The sequence below is a fragment of the Sander lucioperca genome, chromosome 6 (genome assembly GCF_008315115.2).
Source record: "Sander lucioperca isolate FBNREF2018 chromosome 6, SLUC_FBN_1.2, whole genome shotgun sequence".
Classification (NCBI taxonomy): domain Eukaryota; kingdom Metazoa; phylum Chordata; class Actinopteri; order Perciformes; family Percidae; genus Sander; species Sander lucioperca.
The window spans coordinates 12603404-12617017 of record NC_050178.1 but is presented as its reverse complement, the minus strand read 5'-3'; the positions used below and the strand labels follow the sequence as shown (position 1 = coordinate 12617017).

At 41.8% G+C, this 13614-nt stretch overlaps 1 protein-coding gene across 2 annotated transcripts in view; it reads right to left on the bottom strand.

Moving 5' to 3' along the window:
* LOC116051498 (membrane-associated guanylate kinase, WW and PDZ domain-containing protein 3) overlaps positions 1-13614 on the bottom strand; it is a 144360-nt gene that overhangs the window by 33914 nt on the left and 96832 nt on the right. For both annotated transcript variants that reach the window (XM_031301966.2, XM_031301965.2), the window contains exons 2-3: positions 13215-13331; positions 5438-5557 (exon numbers count right to left, since the gene is read on the bottom strand). In XM_031301966.2, coding sequence (XP_031157826.1) covers positions 5438-5557; positions 13215-13331 — 237 coding nt within the window. The remainder of the gene's footprint in view (positions 1-5437; positions 5558-13214; positions 13332-13614) is intronic.

The window sequence follows — 13614 nt, the reverse complement described above, 5'->3', positions numbered from 1 at the left end:
TCTAAATGTCACACACCAGCACTCACGGTTCAATATTTACACGTGTCAGAGGTCTGCTTCCTCTGCATGATTTTCATGTCTCTTAACCCCCTGCTTTGTTTTCCCTGGATAACTGCACCGCAGGGCTGTCATGACTCATGTTACATTAAAATCACTTCACTTGGAATTTGCTAGCAACTAATTACACTGATCATTGAATACAGCAATTATCTATGTCTCAGCTTGCTTTTTTTTCCTAATGAAGAAAAAGCTTGTGTTACGGATTATAAATATTCAGTGGGATAACAGCGCTCTGTAAAGAGAGGGGATAAAGCACAAAACTTTGTTAAATTATTTGCTCATTTAGCTCATGGGGTGATCCATCAATGTATAGCTGGCGAGCAGCACAGAATGCAGAACTTAATTTAGGTGTAGAATAAGTAATTATTCAACCTCCGTTAGGATTATAAACAATGTGCATACTAATTTATATTCCTACCGTTATTTGTTTGCTAAATGCTCCTCTGTCAGATGTATGTACGCAAAAATATGAAATGAATCTTTTGGCAATCCATTTGTTAAGTGAAATATTTACTCTGTTCTTACAATAAGCGATCATCAAATTGAGCCTACTCAGCTAAATCACAAATTCTAATTAGATTAATTAAAGAATAGGGAGAGATACCACTGGGAAATAAGGATTTTCAGAAATTTAATTAGCCTCTATAAACTCGATCTTACTTTCAGTTGGACCATGGTATTATGGAGCTTTGATGTACTTAAGCATAAGCATGCAGACATCACAAGTGCTGTAGTGTAAGAGCAACATTTATCAACTCCAGATCTTTTTATAGCTCGGTACAAAGACGGGAAGCTGTCAACGCAGTTAATGCCAGGAAGAACAGAGGGCTCTGAGGAACACATGACAGCCATTCCGGCAGCGTTACAGCACGGCACAGTAACACAACAGCTTTTTTGATAAGTGAGCCCATCTCGAGTGCGGCCTCATCTCCTCAGGCAAGCCAACTACAATACATGGCAAACTGGGTTAATGCAGCTATGCTCGTCTTCCTCAAAGCAGTGGAAAGGTTGAGGAGGAGAAGGAGACTGGATGAAAGCCTGCCTCTCCCCCCCTTGTCGCTCGACTCTCTTGTGTTTACTAAGCGACACTCATCCGCATTTGTCAAAGATGGCTTCATTAACAGGGGTGGCACAACGATAGCAAGGAGAGATTGGGTCTGCTGGCTAATCCCCGCCTGTCTCCTGACGTGCGCTTGCATTCATCAGCCAGACGCTACGCCTGTGATTAATTACTTACAAACATGTCTCTTGGCCCCTGATAAATGTGTGTCGCAGATATAGAGGTGTGTGAAGGCAGTGCGTCAGTGAAGATTTGTAGGACCGTTTTCCATTATAAATGGAAGGAAGCCTCGTAAGCTGATGAGCAAGGGAGCTTGTCTGACGTTACTTGTGATTCTCGTGTCACAGGGTTGATGAGCCAGAAAGAGCAAGCCTCTTCTTTCAAAGTGCGCCCAAACAATTTCATGGTGATGGAATCAGCTCCCAGTAATAAAAAGACTCCTGTTATCAAGGGCACTATATATCCATAAGCTACACAAGGTCATGAGTACACTTTTTTCTCTCCGAGATCATGAACAGACAGCTATAGTCACAGAGCCACACAACCGTCCACCCAGTACCCCACACATTACTACTAATGTATGAGTTCTGCACTGCCATTTCCATCTAGTTTAATCTCCAGATCTGTTTTCCTTCCTCGTTAAAATCTGACTCATTACCACAATGGGGATCCCAAAACAACAGATTTAACGTGATCTCAATTTAGCAGAAATTTGCGTTCCCTGGTAGCCGATTAAATATGTCATTTACCCCCCAAAAAAAAACAACCTCTGTGTGCAAAATTTCATTTTCCTGGCAACTGTCCCTCCAGTCTTGCACTTCACTGCACAGGACTATTTAGTTCTTGTCCGGCTGCTCTGTTTTGCTCTCAGAGAGTGACCCAACCTGAACCTCAGAGGCGCCGAGACTGAAGAGGGACCAAGAGCCCAGAAAGACATGCTCTCAGCGCCTGGCGCAGATGGCGGATGTGTCTGCTTAGCAGGCAACCTGGGACCCTCCAGACCAACATGGAGCAGCCAGCATGTACCCTACCAATCATAGAGCAGAGCCTGGACCCACAGAAACAGTCTGACACTCGCTATGCATGTGAGTTGTGTCCTGACTTCTGTGAGGATGTGGATGTGTCAACACGGTCATGGGTGGCAGGATGATAGATAAAGAAATCGAGGAGAGGTTGTTTAAATTGAAATGATGTGTACAATGCAATAAAATGACTCCCATAAAAGATTTTTCGAGATAGAGAAAAAAACGTTGAAAGCATGAACCATTAACATAATGAGCATTCAGGCAAGTCATGTGGGACTATTAGTGGGACCATTATGATTAGCTAAGAATCCCATTAACTCAGTACCTTGAGTAACACTCACCTACTGTTCACTTATAAACTGAAGGTAATTAATGAGCTATTCACAGAAGGAAGGAAACCCATGTGACCTATACAAGTGGATGTTTGATGGTTATTTTCCTCTTTTCAAAGAAAAAGAAAGGCACGTGATTCAACCATGAACAAATTGAGTAAATGGGGGGGGGGGTTCAGTGTTCAGTTCTGTCTCTGGGATAGTATACTCAAACATTCCAACTTTTGAGAAGCTAATCCACACTGCCAAGGCAGTCCTGCTTCCTCTGCAAAGGGGTTTTCCATTGGGAGCTGAGAGGCTCAGTATGCCTTAATATCAACTTTCTTTCTCTCTCTCTCTCTCTCTCTCTCTCTCTCTCTCTCTCTCTCTCTCTATTATGTGCTCTTCCTCAGTTTGCCCTCCATTTTCCATCTCTACACACGGTCAACCTCTTTATGAAGGTGTAAATCCCGGCTGGCTTCAGCTCACAGATGAAGGACAGCTCGTGGGCGACTTGGCAGCTCCTGAAACCTGATCTTCCAGTTCTTAGATGATCTATACCGACAAGGAAGGAAGGAAGGACGGGATTTGTTCCATGTGCCCTTATGCGCAAGTGTTTGTTCATACTGTACAGTATGTGTGTGTTTGTGCGTGCGTGTTTAATGTCATTGCTGCCACTGTGCTACAAGGACGAACGTGGAAGAACCTGCCTCAACAGGCCCATCACACGTTAGAATAAGCACTTCACCATCCGTAAATCCACACACACACGCAAACACACACACACACACACACACACACACACACACACACACACACACACACACACACACACACACACAAACACACACACAAACTTCTACAAACACACTTGTGCACATCCAGAGGAAGCTACTCTCAGACTTAAGGCGCTTTCTCACTGGATGAGGATTTGACTTTATCTTTTAATTCTCCATCCTATAGGAAACACGAGATGCAGCTGAATGGGGAACGAGAGAATGGTGCAGAGAAGGTCCATTCACGCGACCAGAGGTTGCCCCTGAAGCATTTCCAAAAATCCCCTCCCATTTCACACAGCCTGGATTTGCAGTAAGAAAGAATGAGCTTAACGAGAGAGAAAGACCATCATGTTATTGCTCTAATCATTGTGCAATGTGAGAGAAATCCTCCGTTCTAATCCCCTCATGACACAAATACACTGCGACCGTCTGACTTTCCAAGACCTCTCAGTGCAGTGCAAGTACTTATACTCCATTGTAGTATAAGGTCTTATAAATGGTAAATACTTGGCCATTCAGCTGTTCGCCAAGCTGAAATATCCCTCCTTGTGTAAACTTTTTACTGGAAAGAACATGACTGGGCTTGTCTACTTGTTGTAAAATATCAGTCGTCACTGACATGTTTACTGCAGGTAGGTGCAGTTCACCATTTATATAGTTTTGTTGAAGAGTGGAGAGAGTAGAAGGCGGGTGGGTTACTTTAAATAGCTCTAAACACAAAATTAGTTTTGGATGTTTGTGATGAGTCAAAGCCTGTCTGTGAGAGGAGAGAGGGTGGGAAAAAGAGGAGGCTGGTATATTTGACTGGTTTACATAAGGTGCTACAGCGACTTGCGTTCTCAGACTCTATTGTGTGAATATCTATTGTATATTGTCAACAGACAAAGACATGCTGGCAGAGACACATGAGAACACAGAAGGAAGTTTATCCAATGAACTGACGAATAAAGAATGTATGCTTGCATTACACAGACATGCACATGCACAATAAAAGTCCTCCAAACCATACGACCACATAGGTCACTATAGGTCACTCACGACCATATAGGTTCCTACCCTCTAATACCACCCATTGAAGTGTTTCATAAATTAGCACCCCTTCTGGTGGCAGGAAATACAACCCACAGAAGCTTTTTCTGTACTCATGTCTACATGTAACGGTTGTGGTTTTAAACATGTTATTAACGTTGGGATACGGTTGCAGTTTGGTTGGATTTAGGCAGCAAAACTACTTGGTTAAGTTTAGAAAGAAAAACGTGGTTTGGGTTAAAAACAGTACAGTATATGACGCAATTACACATGTGATGCAGAATGTGACATAGTTCTGTTAGTTAGGTAAAGTTCAAATAAGTTGGCGTTTACTTTTATTTTTAAACAGATTTTAAATGGGACAGGAACACCTTTCTCCTGAATGAAAGTCCTGTCCCGCCCACACATAGACATAAAGAATTTCTGGGTCTTAATATCACATTACATGACTTCCTGCTTTGCTCCCGTCATAATTACTACGGCCACTTTGATTAAAAATATCGTGATATGGGATTTTCTCCACATCGCCCAGCCATATCTGCAATACAGAACATATGACCACAACGGTGGCTACCGCCTTTTCACTATTCACTGTTAAGTGTGAATGTGAACTGTTTGCCTGCAATAAAATGAGAAATCAACACCTGCATACCACAACTGTCATCATTTGCTGTTTTTTTTCTGGTTCTAAAAGGCTAGCTGGCAAAACGTTCAATCTTTGGTAAATGTAAGGTTTATTTTAATCCCTGCTGACAAAAAAAAAGTTACACCCTTGACCTGATTTTTTCCAGTATTTCCATTTAAAATTAAATATAAAGTCTGCCTACTTTATCCCTCAGTGGCCAGTTTTACACACAGTGTGAAGGAACAGAATAGTGGAGTTCATCTGAAGTGCTGCGAGTATCGCTGCTAATCTGACTGTCACTTCCAACAAGTCTTTAATCCTGTTTCACTGATCAATACATTTCGTCCTGCTTGTCACATTTCACTAAGGCAGGCGGTAAGTCATAATAACTGTGAATATCGAGCTTACACTGACTCCATTATAAAGAGATGTCAGTGTGAATGGTGTCCATATATGCATGCGGACACACACACACACACACACACACACACACACACACACACACACACACACAGGTTTCTCATATTTAACACTGTGGTGATACCCACCATCATAGGTCCCACTCTCCAGTAGAAGTCCACTCTCCTCCAGGATCCTGAAGTCTCCAACACTGATAAAGTTGTAGTCCACTCCTGGCACCTCCGTGTCTCGAGGCAGCCGTGTGGTGCCTGAAAGAAAAAAAGGAAAATGCAAACACGTAATGTGTTTTAGCTAAGAGACATAAATGCTTTCTGTTAATTATGTCACATCATGCAATGCTTTTTGAAAGTACTTTGGCTGTATTTTGCTTTTGTTGTGTGAAAGCCCTGAAAGTGAGCTGAGAAGTGTTTCAGTAAGCTCCAGTTCTTTATCGAACACATTCTTCCTCCTGGCTTACAGTGCAATGTAGCTGCAACATGAACATAAAAACATTAATTTAGGATCAATTTTTGAGAAATCTTCAACTGACATTCCTTGGATCCAGTTCGTAACAGTGTTTTTTTGATCGAAATCGCCTTGAACTGCAGCACATTTCTCAAAAGGGTGGATATCTCATTTTGGAATGAAAACCCAAAAAAGACCTTGATACCACCCTGTGAAAGATGGATAATTGATGACAGGCCTGCAGCGGTATTCATTTAATCCTCCATGAGTAACTGCAGCTTCTGCTAACAAGTTATTATTGGGAGGCTCTTAATGTATGTACTGGCTACAGCTGAAACGAAAGAAAGCAGCCGAGTAAATTGTGGATGTGAAATATGATGGAAGCAAAGAGTTGTGTAAACACCTGGAGTGGTATAGGTTCACTCAGTCCCACAGAGGCCATTCTGAGAGCTCCAGTAGTGAAGCCGCAGTCTATTCCAATACTGATGGGAGGCTTTTCCCAGGATGAATATCCGTAAGGCACAAATGGACACCAAATGATTACATTAGCGTGAAGATTATGTAAACCATATTCCATGAATAAATAAGTAGGACTGGGTTCCTATTGCACGCCAGGCTAATTAGGTGGCGTGTCATCAAACTTGTTAAGTCCATAGAAATAACCTCAGCTGAACTAGAGGCAGGACAGCAGTTATTTATTGCATGGGAGGCTGAACAAAGCACACAGCATGAAGCAATCATCAGTGCTACATTCCATGGCAATCTCTGTCACCAAAATTTACTGTCGCCCATGGTTAAGGAGCGTATTCATTCATTCACTCAGCCCAGTAAATCCTTTTCAGGGTTGTGGAGAGGACAGTGGGGTGAGGGTAGGAGCAAGGCAGAGGAACACCAGCGCAGGCCACCAGTCCATCTAACACAGACAGTCATTTACGTTCAGAAAAACAGGCGCTTTAGAATTTCAAATCAACCTGACTTCCGCGTCAGGGGAAATCAGAGCACACCAAGTAGCCCTGCAGCAGCACAAGGAGGAGATGCAAACAGATACAAACGCCCCACAGAAGCCAGCGATGTCTTTCTGTGAGATGAGTCAGAAGCAGACTGTGTCTCATGATCAGAGTTTAATGAACACTCTTTCACACGTTTAAGTAATTTGACCCTCAGTATACAGTAACAAACAGCAGCTGTGTTTTATATTGATTATACATTAAGGAAATGTGCTAATCTGTTCGATGACAGTATAAAATATGTTGCACTGAAACCTTAAATAGAATATTCTGATACAACTATACTGTATGGGATCTCATTGAAATGTGTTGTTGCATTTCCTAAATAGATTCCTTGACACTTGTCGAGTCTGCGCTTATTAGCAGTGAAGTCGCTGTACAGATTGTGGTGGCCCAATGGCCTACTAAGTAATCGTTGTTGCTGTTTCCTTTTGTTTTTCCGCTCTTTTATTTTCTCCCTAACAGGACTGTGACAGCTCTCTGCGCCCATGAGGAGTAAAAAAAACACAGTTTGAAAAAGAAAGAAATAACCATCAGAGAAGCTTCCTTCCACAGTGTGCCTTGATACCACACTTTGTGTAAACGAAAGCAGTTGACACTGCATCGAGTGTGAGAATGCCAGCCTCTGCTGCTTCTCATTACCAACTTGTTTGCCTGCCCGCGATCGCTTTGGTCACTCAAACTTGTCCCCTGTAGCCCAATTACTTGAGCCACAGTTATGTACCTGCCAAGGATCTCCCCGAGCCATCAGCCCGGAAGTCACACCGATATATACAATCAGCCTCCAATCGGGGATCAGTCGCTGACAATATAATGAGGGCTTGCTGAGCTTTGAGGGTACATCCGACTGAAAGCGTTACATATTTTATAGCAGAGCTACAGTATGTACATAACATCCTATTCTACTTTCCTTTTCAATACAGGAGCTGGATCTGCGTTCAAAAAACTGTCAGAGATTGGTCCTTCTAACAAAATGCTCAGTGTATGTTGAAAAAGGTGCAGTCGATACACTGCAATTAATTAAACCAGACAAGAGAGGGATGTGGATATAGAGAGGCTTTATCAAAGACTTTCTGTCAGAATAATAAGTCATACACAGTGTTGGTTAACACATCCAGGAAATGTATTTGCATTGTGCAGTGCTAGGAAAGGAAAGCATGTTACACTACTAGGAATATTTTGACATTTTGGGAAGTACACTCCAACTCTTATGTGTACAGAAAATATGTAGCTACAGCCAGCATCCAGTGTGCTCAGCTTAGCGTAAAGACTGGAAACAGGACAAAATCTGCACTAATAAACATGTTATACTGTATCTTGTTTGTTTTAATCGTGCAAAAACCGAAGTGTAAAAAGGACAATTTAGAGTTGCCGCTGTTTGCCTGGCAACCTCACAGTGACAACAATTAAGTCACTATGTGCTCTGCCAAGAAATAACACGGCACACCCCCCGTATTAACCAAAACCAGTAATGTTTACACTTCAGTTTTGTACAGATTAAACCAATGAGATATAATGTGGTAATTAGTTATGCTAAGCTAAGCAAACCGGCTGCTGGTTGTAGCTTTGAATCCAGGAGAGACACAAATGTGCTATCGATCCCCTCATCTAACTCTTGGCAAGAAAACAAATAAGCCCATTTCCCAAAATGTCAAACTATGACTTTAATTTCATGACCATGCACAGTAATCAAAGCCATGTGTTTACGCGTGTGTGTGTGTGTGTGTGTGTGTGTGTGTGTGTGTGTGTGTGTGTGTGTGTGTGTGTATCCTGGACTGAAACAAATTGTCACTTTAGTCTTGCAATGTCTCACGGCTGTGCACTGCTGAGACCTATTTTTTTTTTAACTGTCTGGGCTGAGAGGATGTCACGATGGTTAACATCAGAGGTAGTCAGTCAGAAATGGCAGCCCATAAATTTAACATGGTGATTTTGTGCATAGTTTTATGTTGGTGATACTTAAGAAAAAAAAGATGGCTTAGGGCTTTGCTGTTGAAACAGCGAGAAAGAAAGAGGGAACAAGAGAGGAAAGAGGATCATTACAAAGCCAAAGTCTTTTAGTCCTTTTGTGAAGTGTTTGCTCTTAGGATACTGAGGCAAGCTCTGTCATATAGCTTAATCTGATGTTTTCACATTGTAAAATAGAGTTTAACTATTAACATTTAACAAGAAATACAAAACTTCAACCATCTACCATTATTCTTTATCCTAAAATATAATAATAATCAACTGAGGAGAGGGAGAAGGAGGAGCATGCGAAGAGGAAATCCTCTCCTGAAATGGTTGCATCAAATCAGGCAGAAAGGTCACAGCTATGTGTCCATGACGTGTACCAACTCGTCCCTGCTTTTCTGTCCATTTGTACGTGCGCCAGTGTAGTGTGTGCATGTGTGTGTGAGTGAGAAGGAGAGTTTGTGTGAGATCAAAATCTTTTTGGCCTTCTCTGATCTCAGCGGGGAGTCGAAGGACTGCTTGGGACCTTGAGCTCTCCGTCTTCTTAGAAAAATCCTCCTCCTTTTGTCCTCTCAAGAGCTCCTGAGAGCCTCCTCCAGCGTTTTCGCAAGAATCCTAAGTAGGATGAAGCCCGTCCCAAGACCCAGTAAAGGAGTCTTAGGGATTTACCACACACAGCTTGCTCTCTTTGTCTCTCTGCTCCTCACTTTTCTCTCCTATCCCTCCATTACAGACCACACTCTTTCTTTCTTTCTTTCATTTGAACATATCAGCTTTCATAACTGGCCTAAAAGTAGAAACTATTTCATTATGGCCCCAAGTAATCCTGTGGTGTTGATTGGACACACAAACAAGACAGCACAGATCTGCTGCAGTTGTATGAGGGTGCAGCAGTGTGGCTGGTAGTTAAGTAAAGTGGACCGTTGGCATAGTGACACGAACCGCCTCTGCTAATCCTCCTGCCGTCTGCCTGATTGCCACACACATTTTGGGAATAAATCCACCCTGAGATATGCTTATTTATCATCAATTTGTGATGTTCAACACATTCAAAAGAACCTTATTGATTTCCCACAATGGGAAAATGATTTCTTCAAGTTTCAGTGCCAAAGAGATGAGGAGTCCGCCATGTACAGCATGTTTAGAGGGTGACGCTGTGAGAGCAAGACAACTGCAGTAGGAGCAGGGGATAGACAGTGAGTTTTGGGAGTTTGGGAGAAAAAGCAACAGACAAGCCTCAGCTAACACCTGCATTGCACTGTGATCCACTGTGGTTAATGTCAGTTAGTTGTCTGCTAGTCTCGCTTTGCCAGACCTTCCACCACAGCGCTGCGGAACAGGGTCTGGCTAGTCCACAAAAAATTCCGGGATGGGAGAAAAACGGCATTTTTTTAAACCAATCACAATAATCATAGGTGGTGCTAAGCACCGGGCAGAGCCACCGTGCCGCTGCAAAATAGCCTCGGGAAGGAACTTGTTTTGGTGGAACGTGTACGTTCAAAGGTTGTTTTAGTCGTGCAACAGAAAACTCAGATTGGACAGATAGTCTAGCTAGCTGTCTGGATTTACCCTGCAGAGATCTGCGGAGCAGTTAACCGTAGTCCTCATAAATCTACCGGGGTATAGAATGCTAAAACAAAGTAAACAGAAGGTTACGGACATCCGGCCCGAAAAGAGTGAAATTTGGCGGAATTTCCGGTGGCATCAAAGCAATCCCAGAAGTGGAACGTCGTGGATATAGACTAATTGTCTGCAGAAGTGCAATACAAAACAGACCAGGAAATGCATGTAGAGATTTAGATTTGTATGAACAATTCCTGAGCAAGGCGCCCCAACACTGAATTGATGTTCCTAAATAAAGTTGATGTTTGGATTTCAAACTTTGCATTTCGTAAATATCATAAATATTTCAGAGGAAATATGTGTATACTGTATATTAATGTAACTAAAGGCAGGGCTCAATCTGGGACCCACAACTGCTCTGAATCAGGTGAAATCTATATGTGGACCTTCTTAATGCACCTGATTTTGGGATGTGAATACTTAACATTGTAGCTTAGATGTTTCATTCAAACATCTTTCAAACATCAGAACTGCAAATGTATATGTTCATTATTACAATTAATTAGAAAAAAAATGAATTTTCTAAATTTTCTTCTATTTTTGTACTTATATTACTACTTTTGTACCGTCGTTTAATCAAAATCGACTCATTAATATGAAGAAAGCTGCAAACCAGAAAGCAAAACTGAATTAATCAATTTTTTTAAAGGCATACAAGGGAAATTGAAACAGAGAAAGAGTGAAAGTGAAACAGAGAGGGTGAAGGATGGGGGACTGAAAGTGAGCGAGTGAATGATGGAGGTGCCATCACTGTGCGAGTCCTGGTCTCTTGCTCATTAAGACAGTAATTCAAGCCGGGGATTAGAGAGTCAGACTTATGTAGCAAGCCCACTGGCTGCTGATGATGAATGGTGGTTTCGGGCCATAAAAACCTCAACGACCGCCACTATTGTACATGAAAAGAAAAAATAGAAAGCCATGTTTCCAGTAGTAGTTAAGATCGGGGTGTGTGTATCAGCTGAATGTGGATGACAGAAAGCAGAGCATGCTGTGGAGGAAAATGCAGGTTGTCCTTGGAAGAGAAATCTGATGATGAGTTTAGTAGAAAACACCAATGAGGTTTGTAAAAACTCCATCTAACTGATCTGAGTCAACTGAGCTTTGAAAAGAAAGATTCAATAACAATTCAAGTTGAACCAAACAGCTCAGCTCAGAACGAGACTGACAGGTAAATTAAATAAAGAAGGACAGTGAGTGAATGAAGGAAACAGACATGGAAGGGAAGAAGAAGGAAAAGTAAAAGTGGAGGTGGGGGGTAAGAAAGATATCCCTCCCTTTCCAAAACCAAAGAAATTAAATAAAGATGAAATGTAAGCAGCTTACTTCCTAAAAATATTACACTTGTGCATCCAAGTCACCTCTGAACAAGACAGAGAGCAACCTCCAGCCCTTGGGGAGTAGAGAGCAGAGATGCTGCATGTTTGTGACAGTGCTCTGCCTAAGAGTCTGTCATCGCCTAAGGAGCAGTCGCTCTGCATGGGACTAAAACCTTGACTACACTCAATTACAGCGCTCCTCTGAGCAGAGTCAGTCTTCAACAGGACGTGGGAAATATTTAGGCCGAAATATCTGTGTGAATATCGTCACAGTTTCAGGATTACAGAGACTGTCATAGTCACGTCTCCTGTTGATGTAATTTCACTTCCACACGTCATCTGGTACTTTACAAATGCAGTGCAGTATCTCTGTAGACATCAGCAGAGTGTATCAGAGATGAGACGGCTTCAATTTTTGTTAGCTGTTCAGCCCTTTATAATAAACAGAATAGAAATGAACTAGCCTTTTTAAGCTGATAATCATCATCTTTGTGTATAAATGGAGTATAACTTACAAGAGCAGCAGACAGATGCTGTTTACTTGAAAGAAAAAGTCTTTCCAGGAACATTTAATTTGGTGGCATTTGGATCATTGTGGCAAATAACCTGCATTTCTGCAACCCACACAAACCTTAATCAGGATATTTATTTGCTTTAAACAGCCGTGTCACTCTAATTTTGGTAATTGTCATGCTTTCATTTGAAAGATTACAATATTCAAGCTTATAAAGCCAAACCCAAGAAAATACAGGAGCGTCAGGCTGTGATGTGAAATGTGTTTTTTTTTTTCCATTCTCTGAGCTCATGGAAAGTGACAGATGTTTTTTTTTTGCCTGCATGGTAAATTTTAAAATACTTAAATCACTCCCAATACATGCCATGCAGCAACTATACAGAATATTAGATCAACAGCTGTTTTGCAATATTAATATTATTATTTTTTCAATTAATGGACATTTCCATTAGAACTATTGTTACTGTGAAAACATATGCAGCTACTGTTCTTTGCAGTGGTTCTTGGCAGTCTGCAGTACCAATCTCTTTATTTACCACTCCATTACTGAGTCCGATGGCCAAACTGAGCAGAATGTCACCGAGGGAGAGCAAAGCAGCAGAGCGAAAACACAGGGTTATTTATGGAAAGATTATGGCTTTGATCACTGTGATGACACGGCACAGAAGTAAATAAGTTACATTAGAGAGATGTCCTTGGTTGGGTTGCTATGGTGACATTGAAGTCTGTGTGTTTTGTAAAGTGTGTGATAGAGAGCTGTGAGAGGATGAAAATGTGTGAGTGCAAGCATGTGAGTGTAGTATGTGTATAACGTCCATAGCGTACCAGAAAGAGAACACATTAACGCTGCTTCCAGTGGGTTGCATATCCAGCTGTGTGATGCATACAGAACATCCTCATCGCTCCCATAAGATGCTCAGATAAAAGCACATATGCACTAGAAAGTAGGTTACACTGTACATTCACGGCTTGCTTTGTGCTCGCAGGTGCTTTTGAGTGTAGTAAATGAGTGTTACGTATGCAGTCCTGTACAGTATGGTGTACTTACAGGGGATGGTGCGTAGGTAGAGGTTGTCCCGTATGATTTGTTGGAGCTTGTGGTCCAGCGAGCCCTTCTGAAACTGCAGGCTGAGGTAGTGGCGCAGGTCCGTGTTCAATACTTTACCTGCAAAAACAGAGGAAGAAGGGGTCAATACAAACATGGCCGTGCTCTCTCTGAAGGGTTTACGTCTAAAAGAAAATCCATCCAAGTGACATGTACCCTTAGAAAGTGATCAATACCACAGAACCAGATCAAACTGTTTTTCTACTTGACTTAACAGTTAACATTTTAGAGCATAGATGTTGCATTTACAGGTGCTTTTTTTGTTTTGTTTTTTCACAGATATTGAGTGCTGCTTAATATCAAAATAGATTCCCTCCTGAGGGATTTAACCAAATTTATTTAG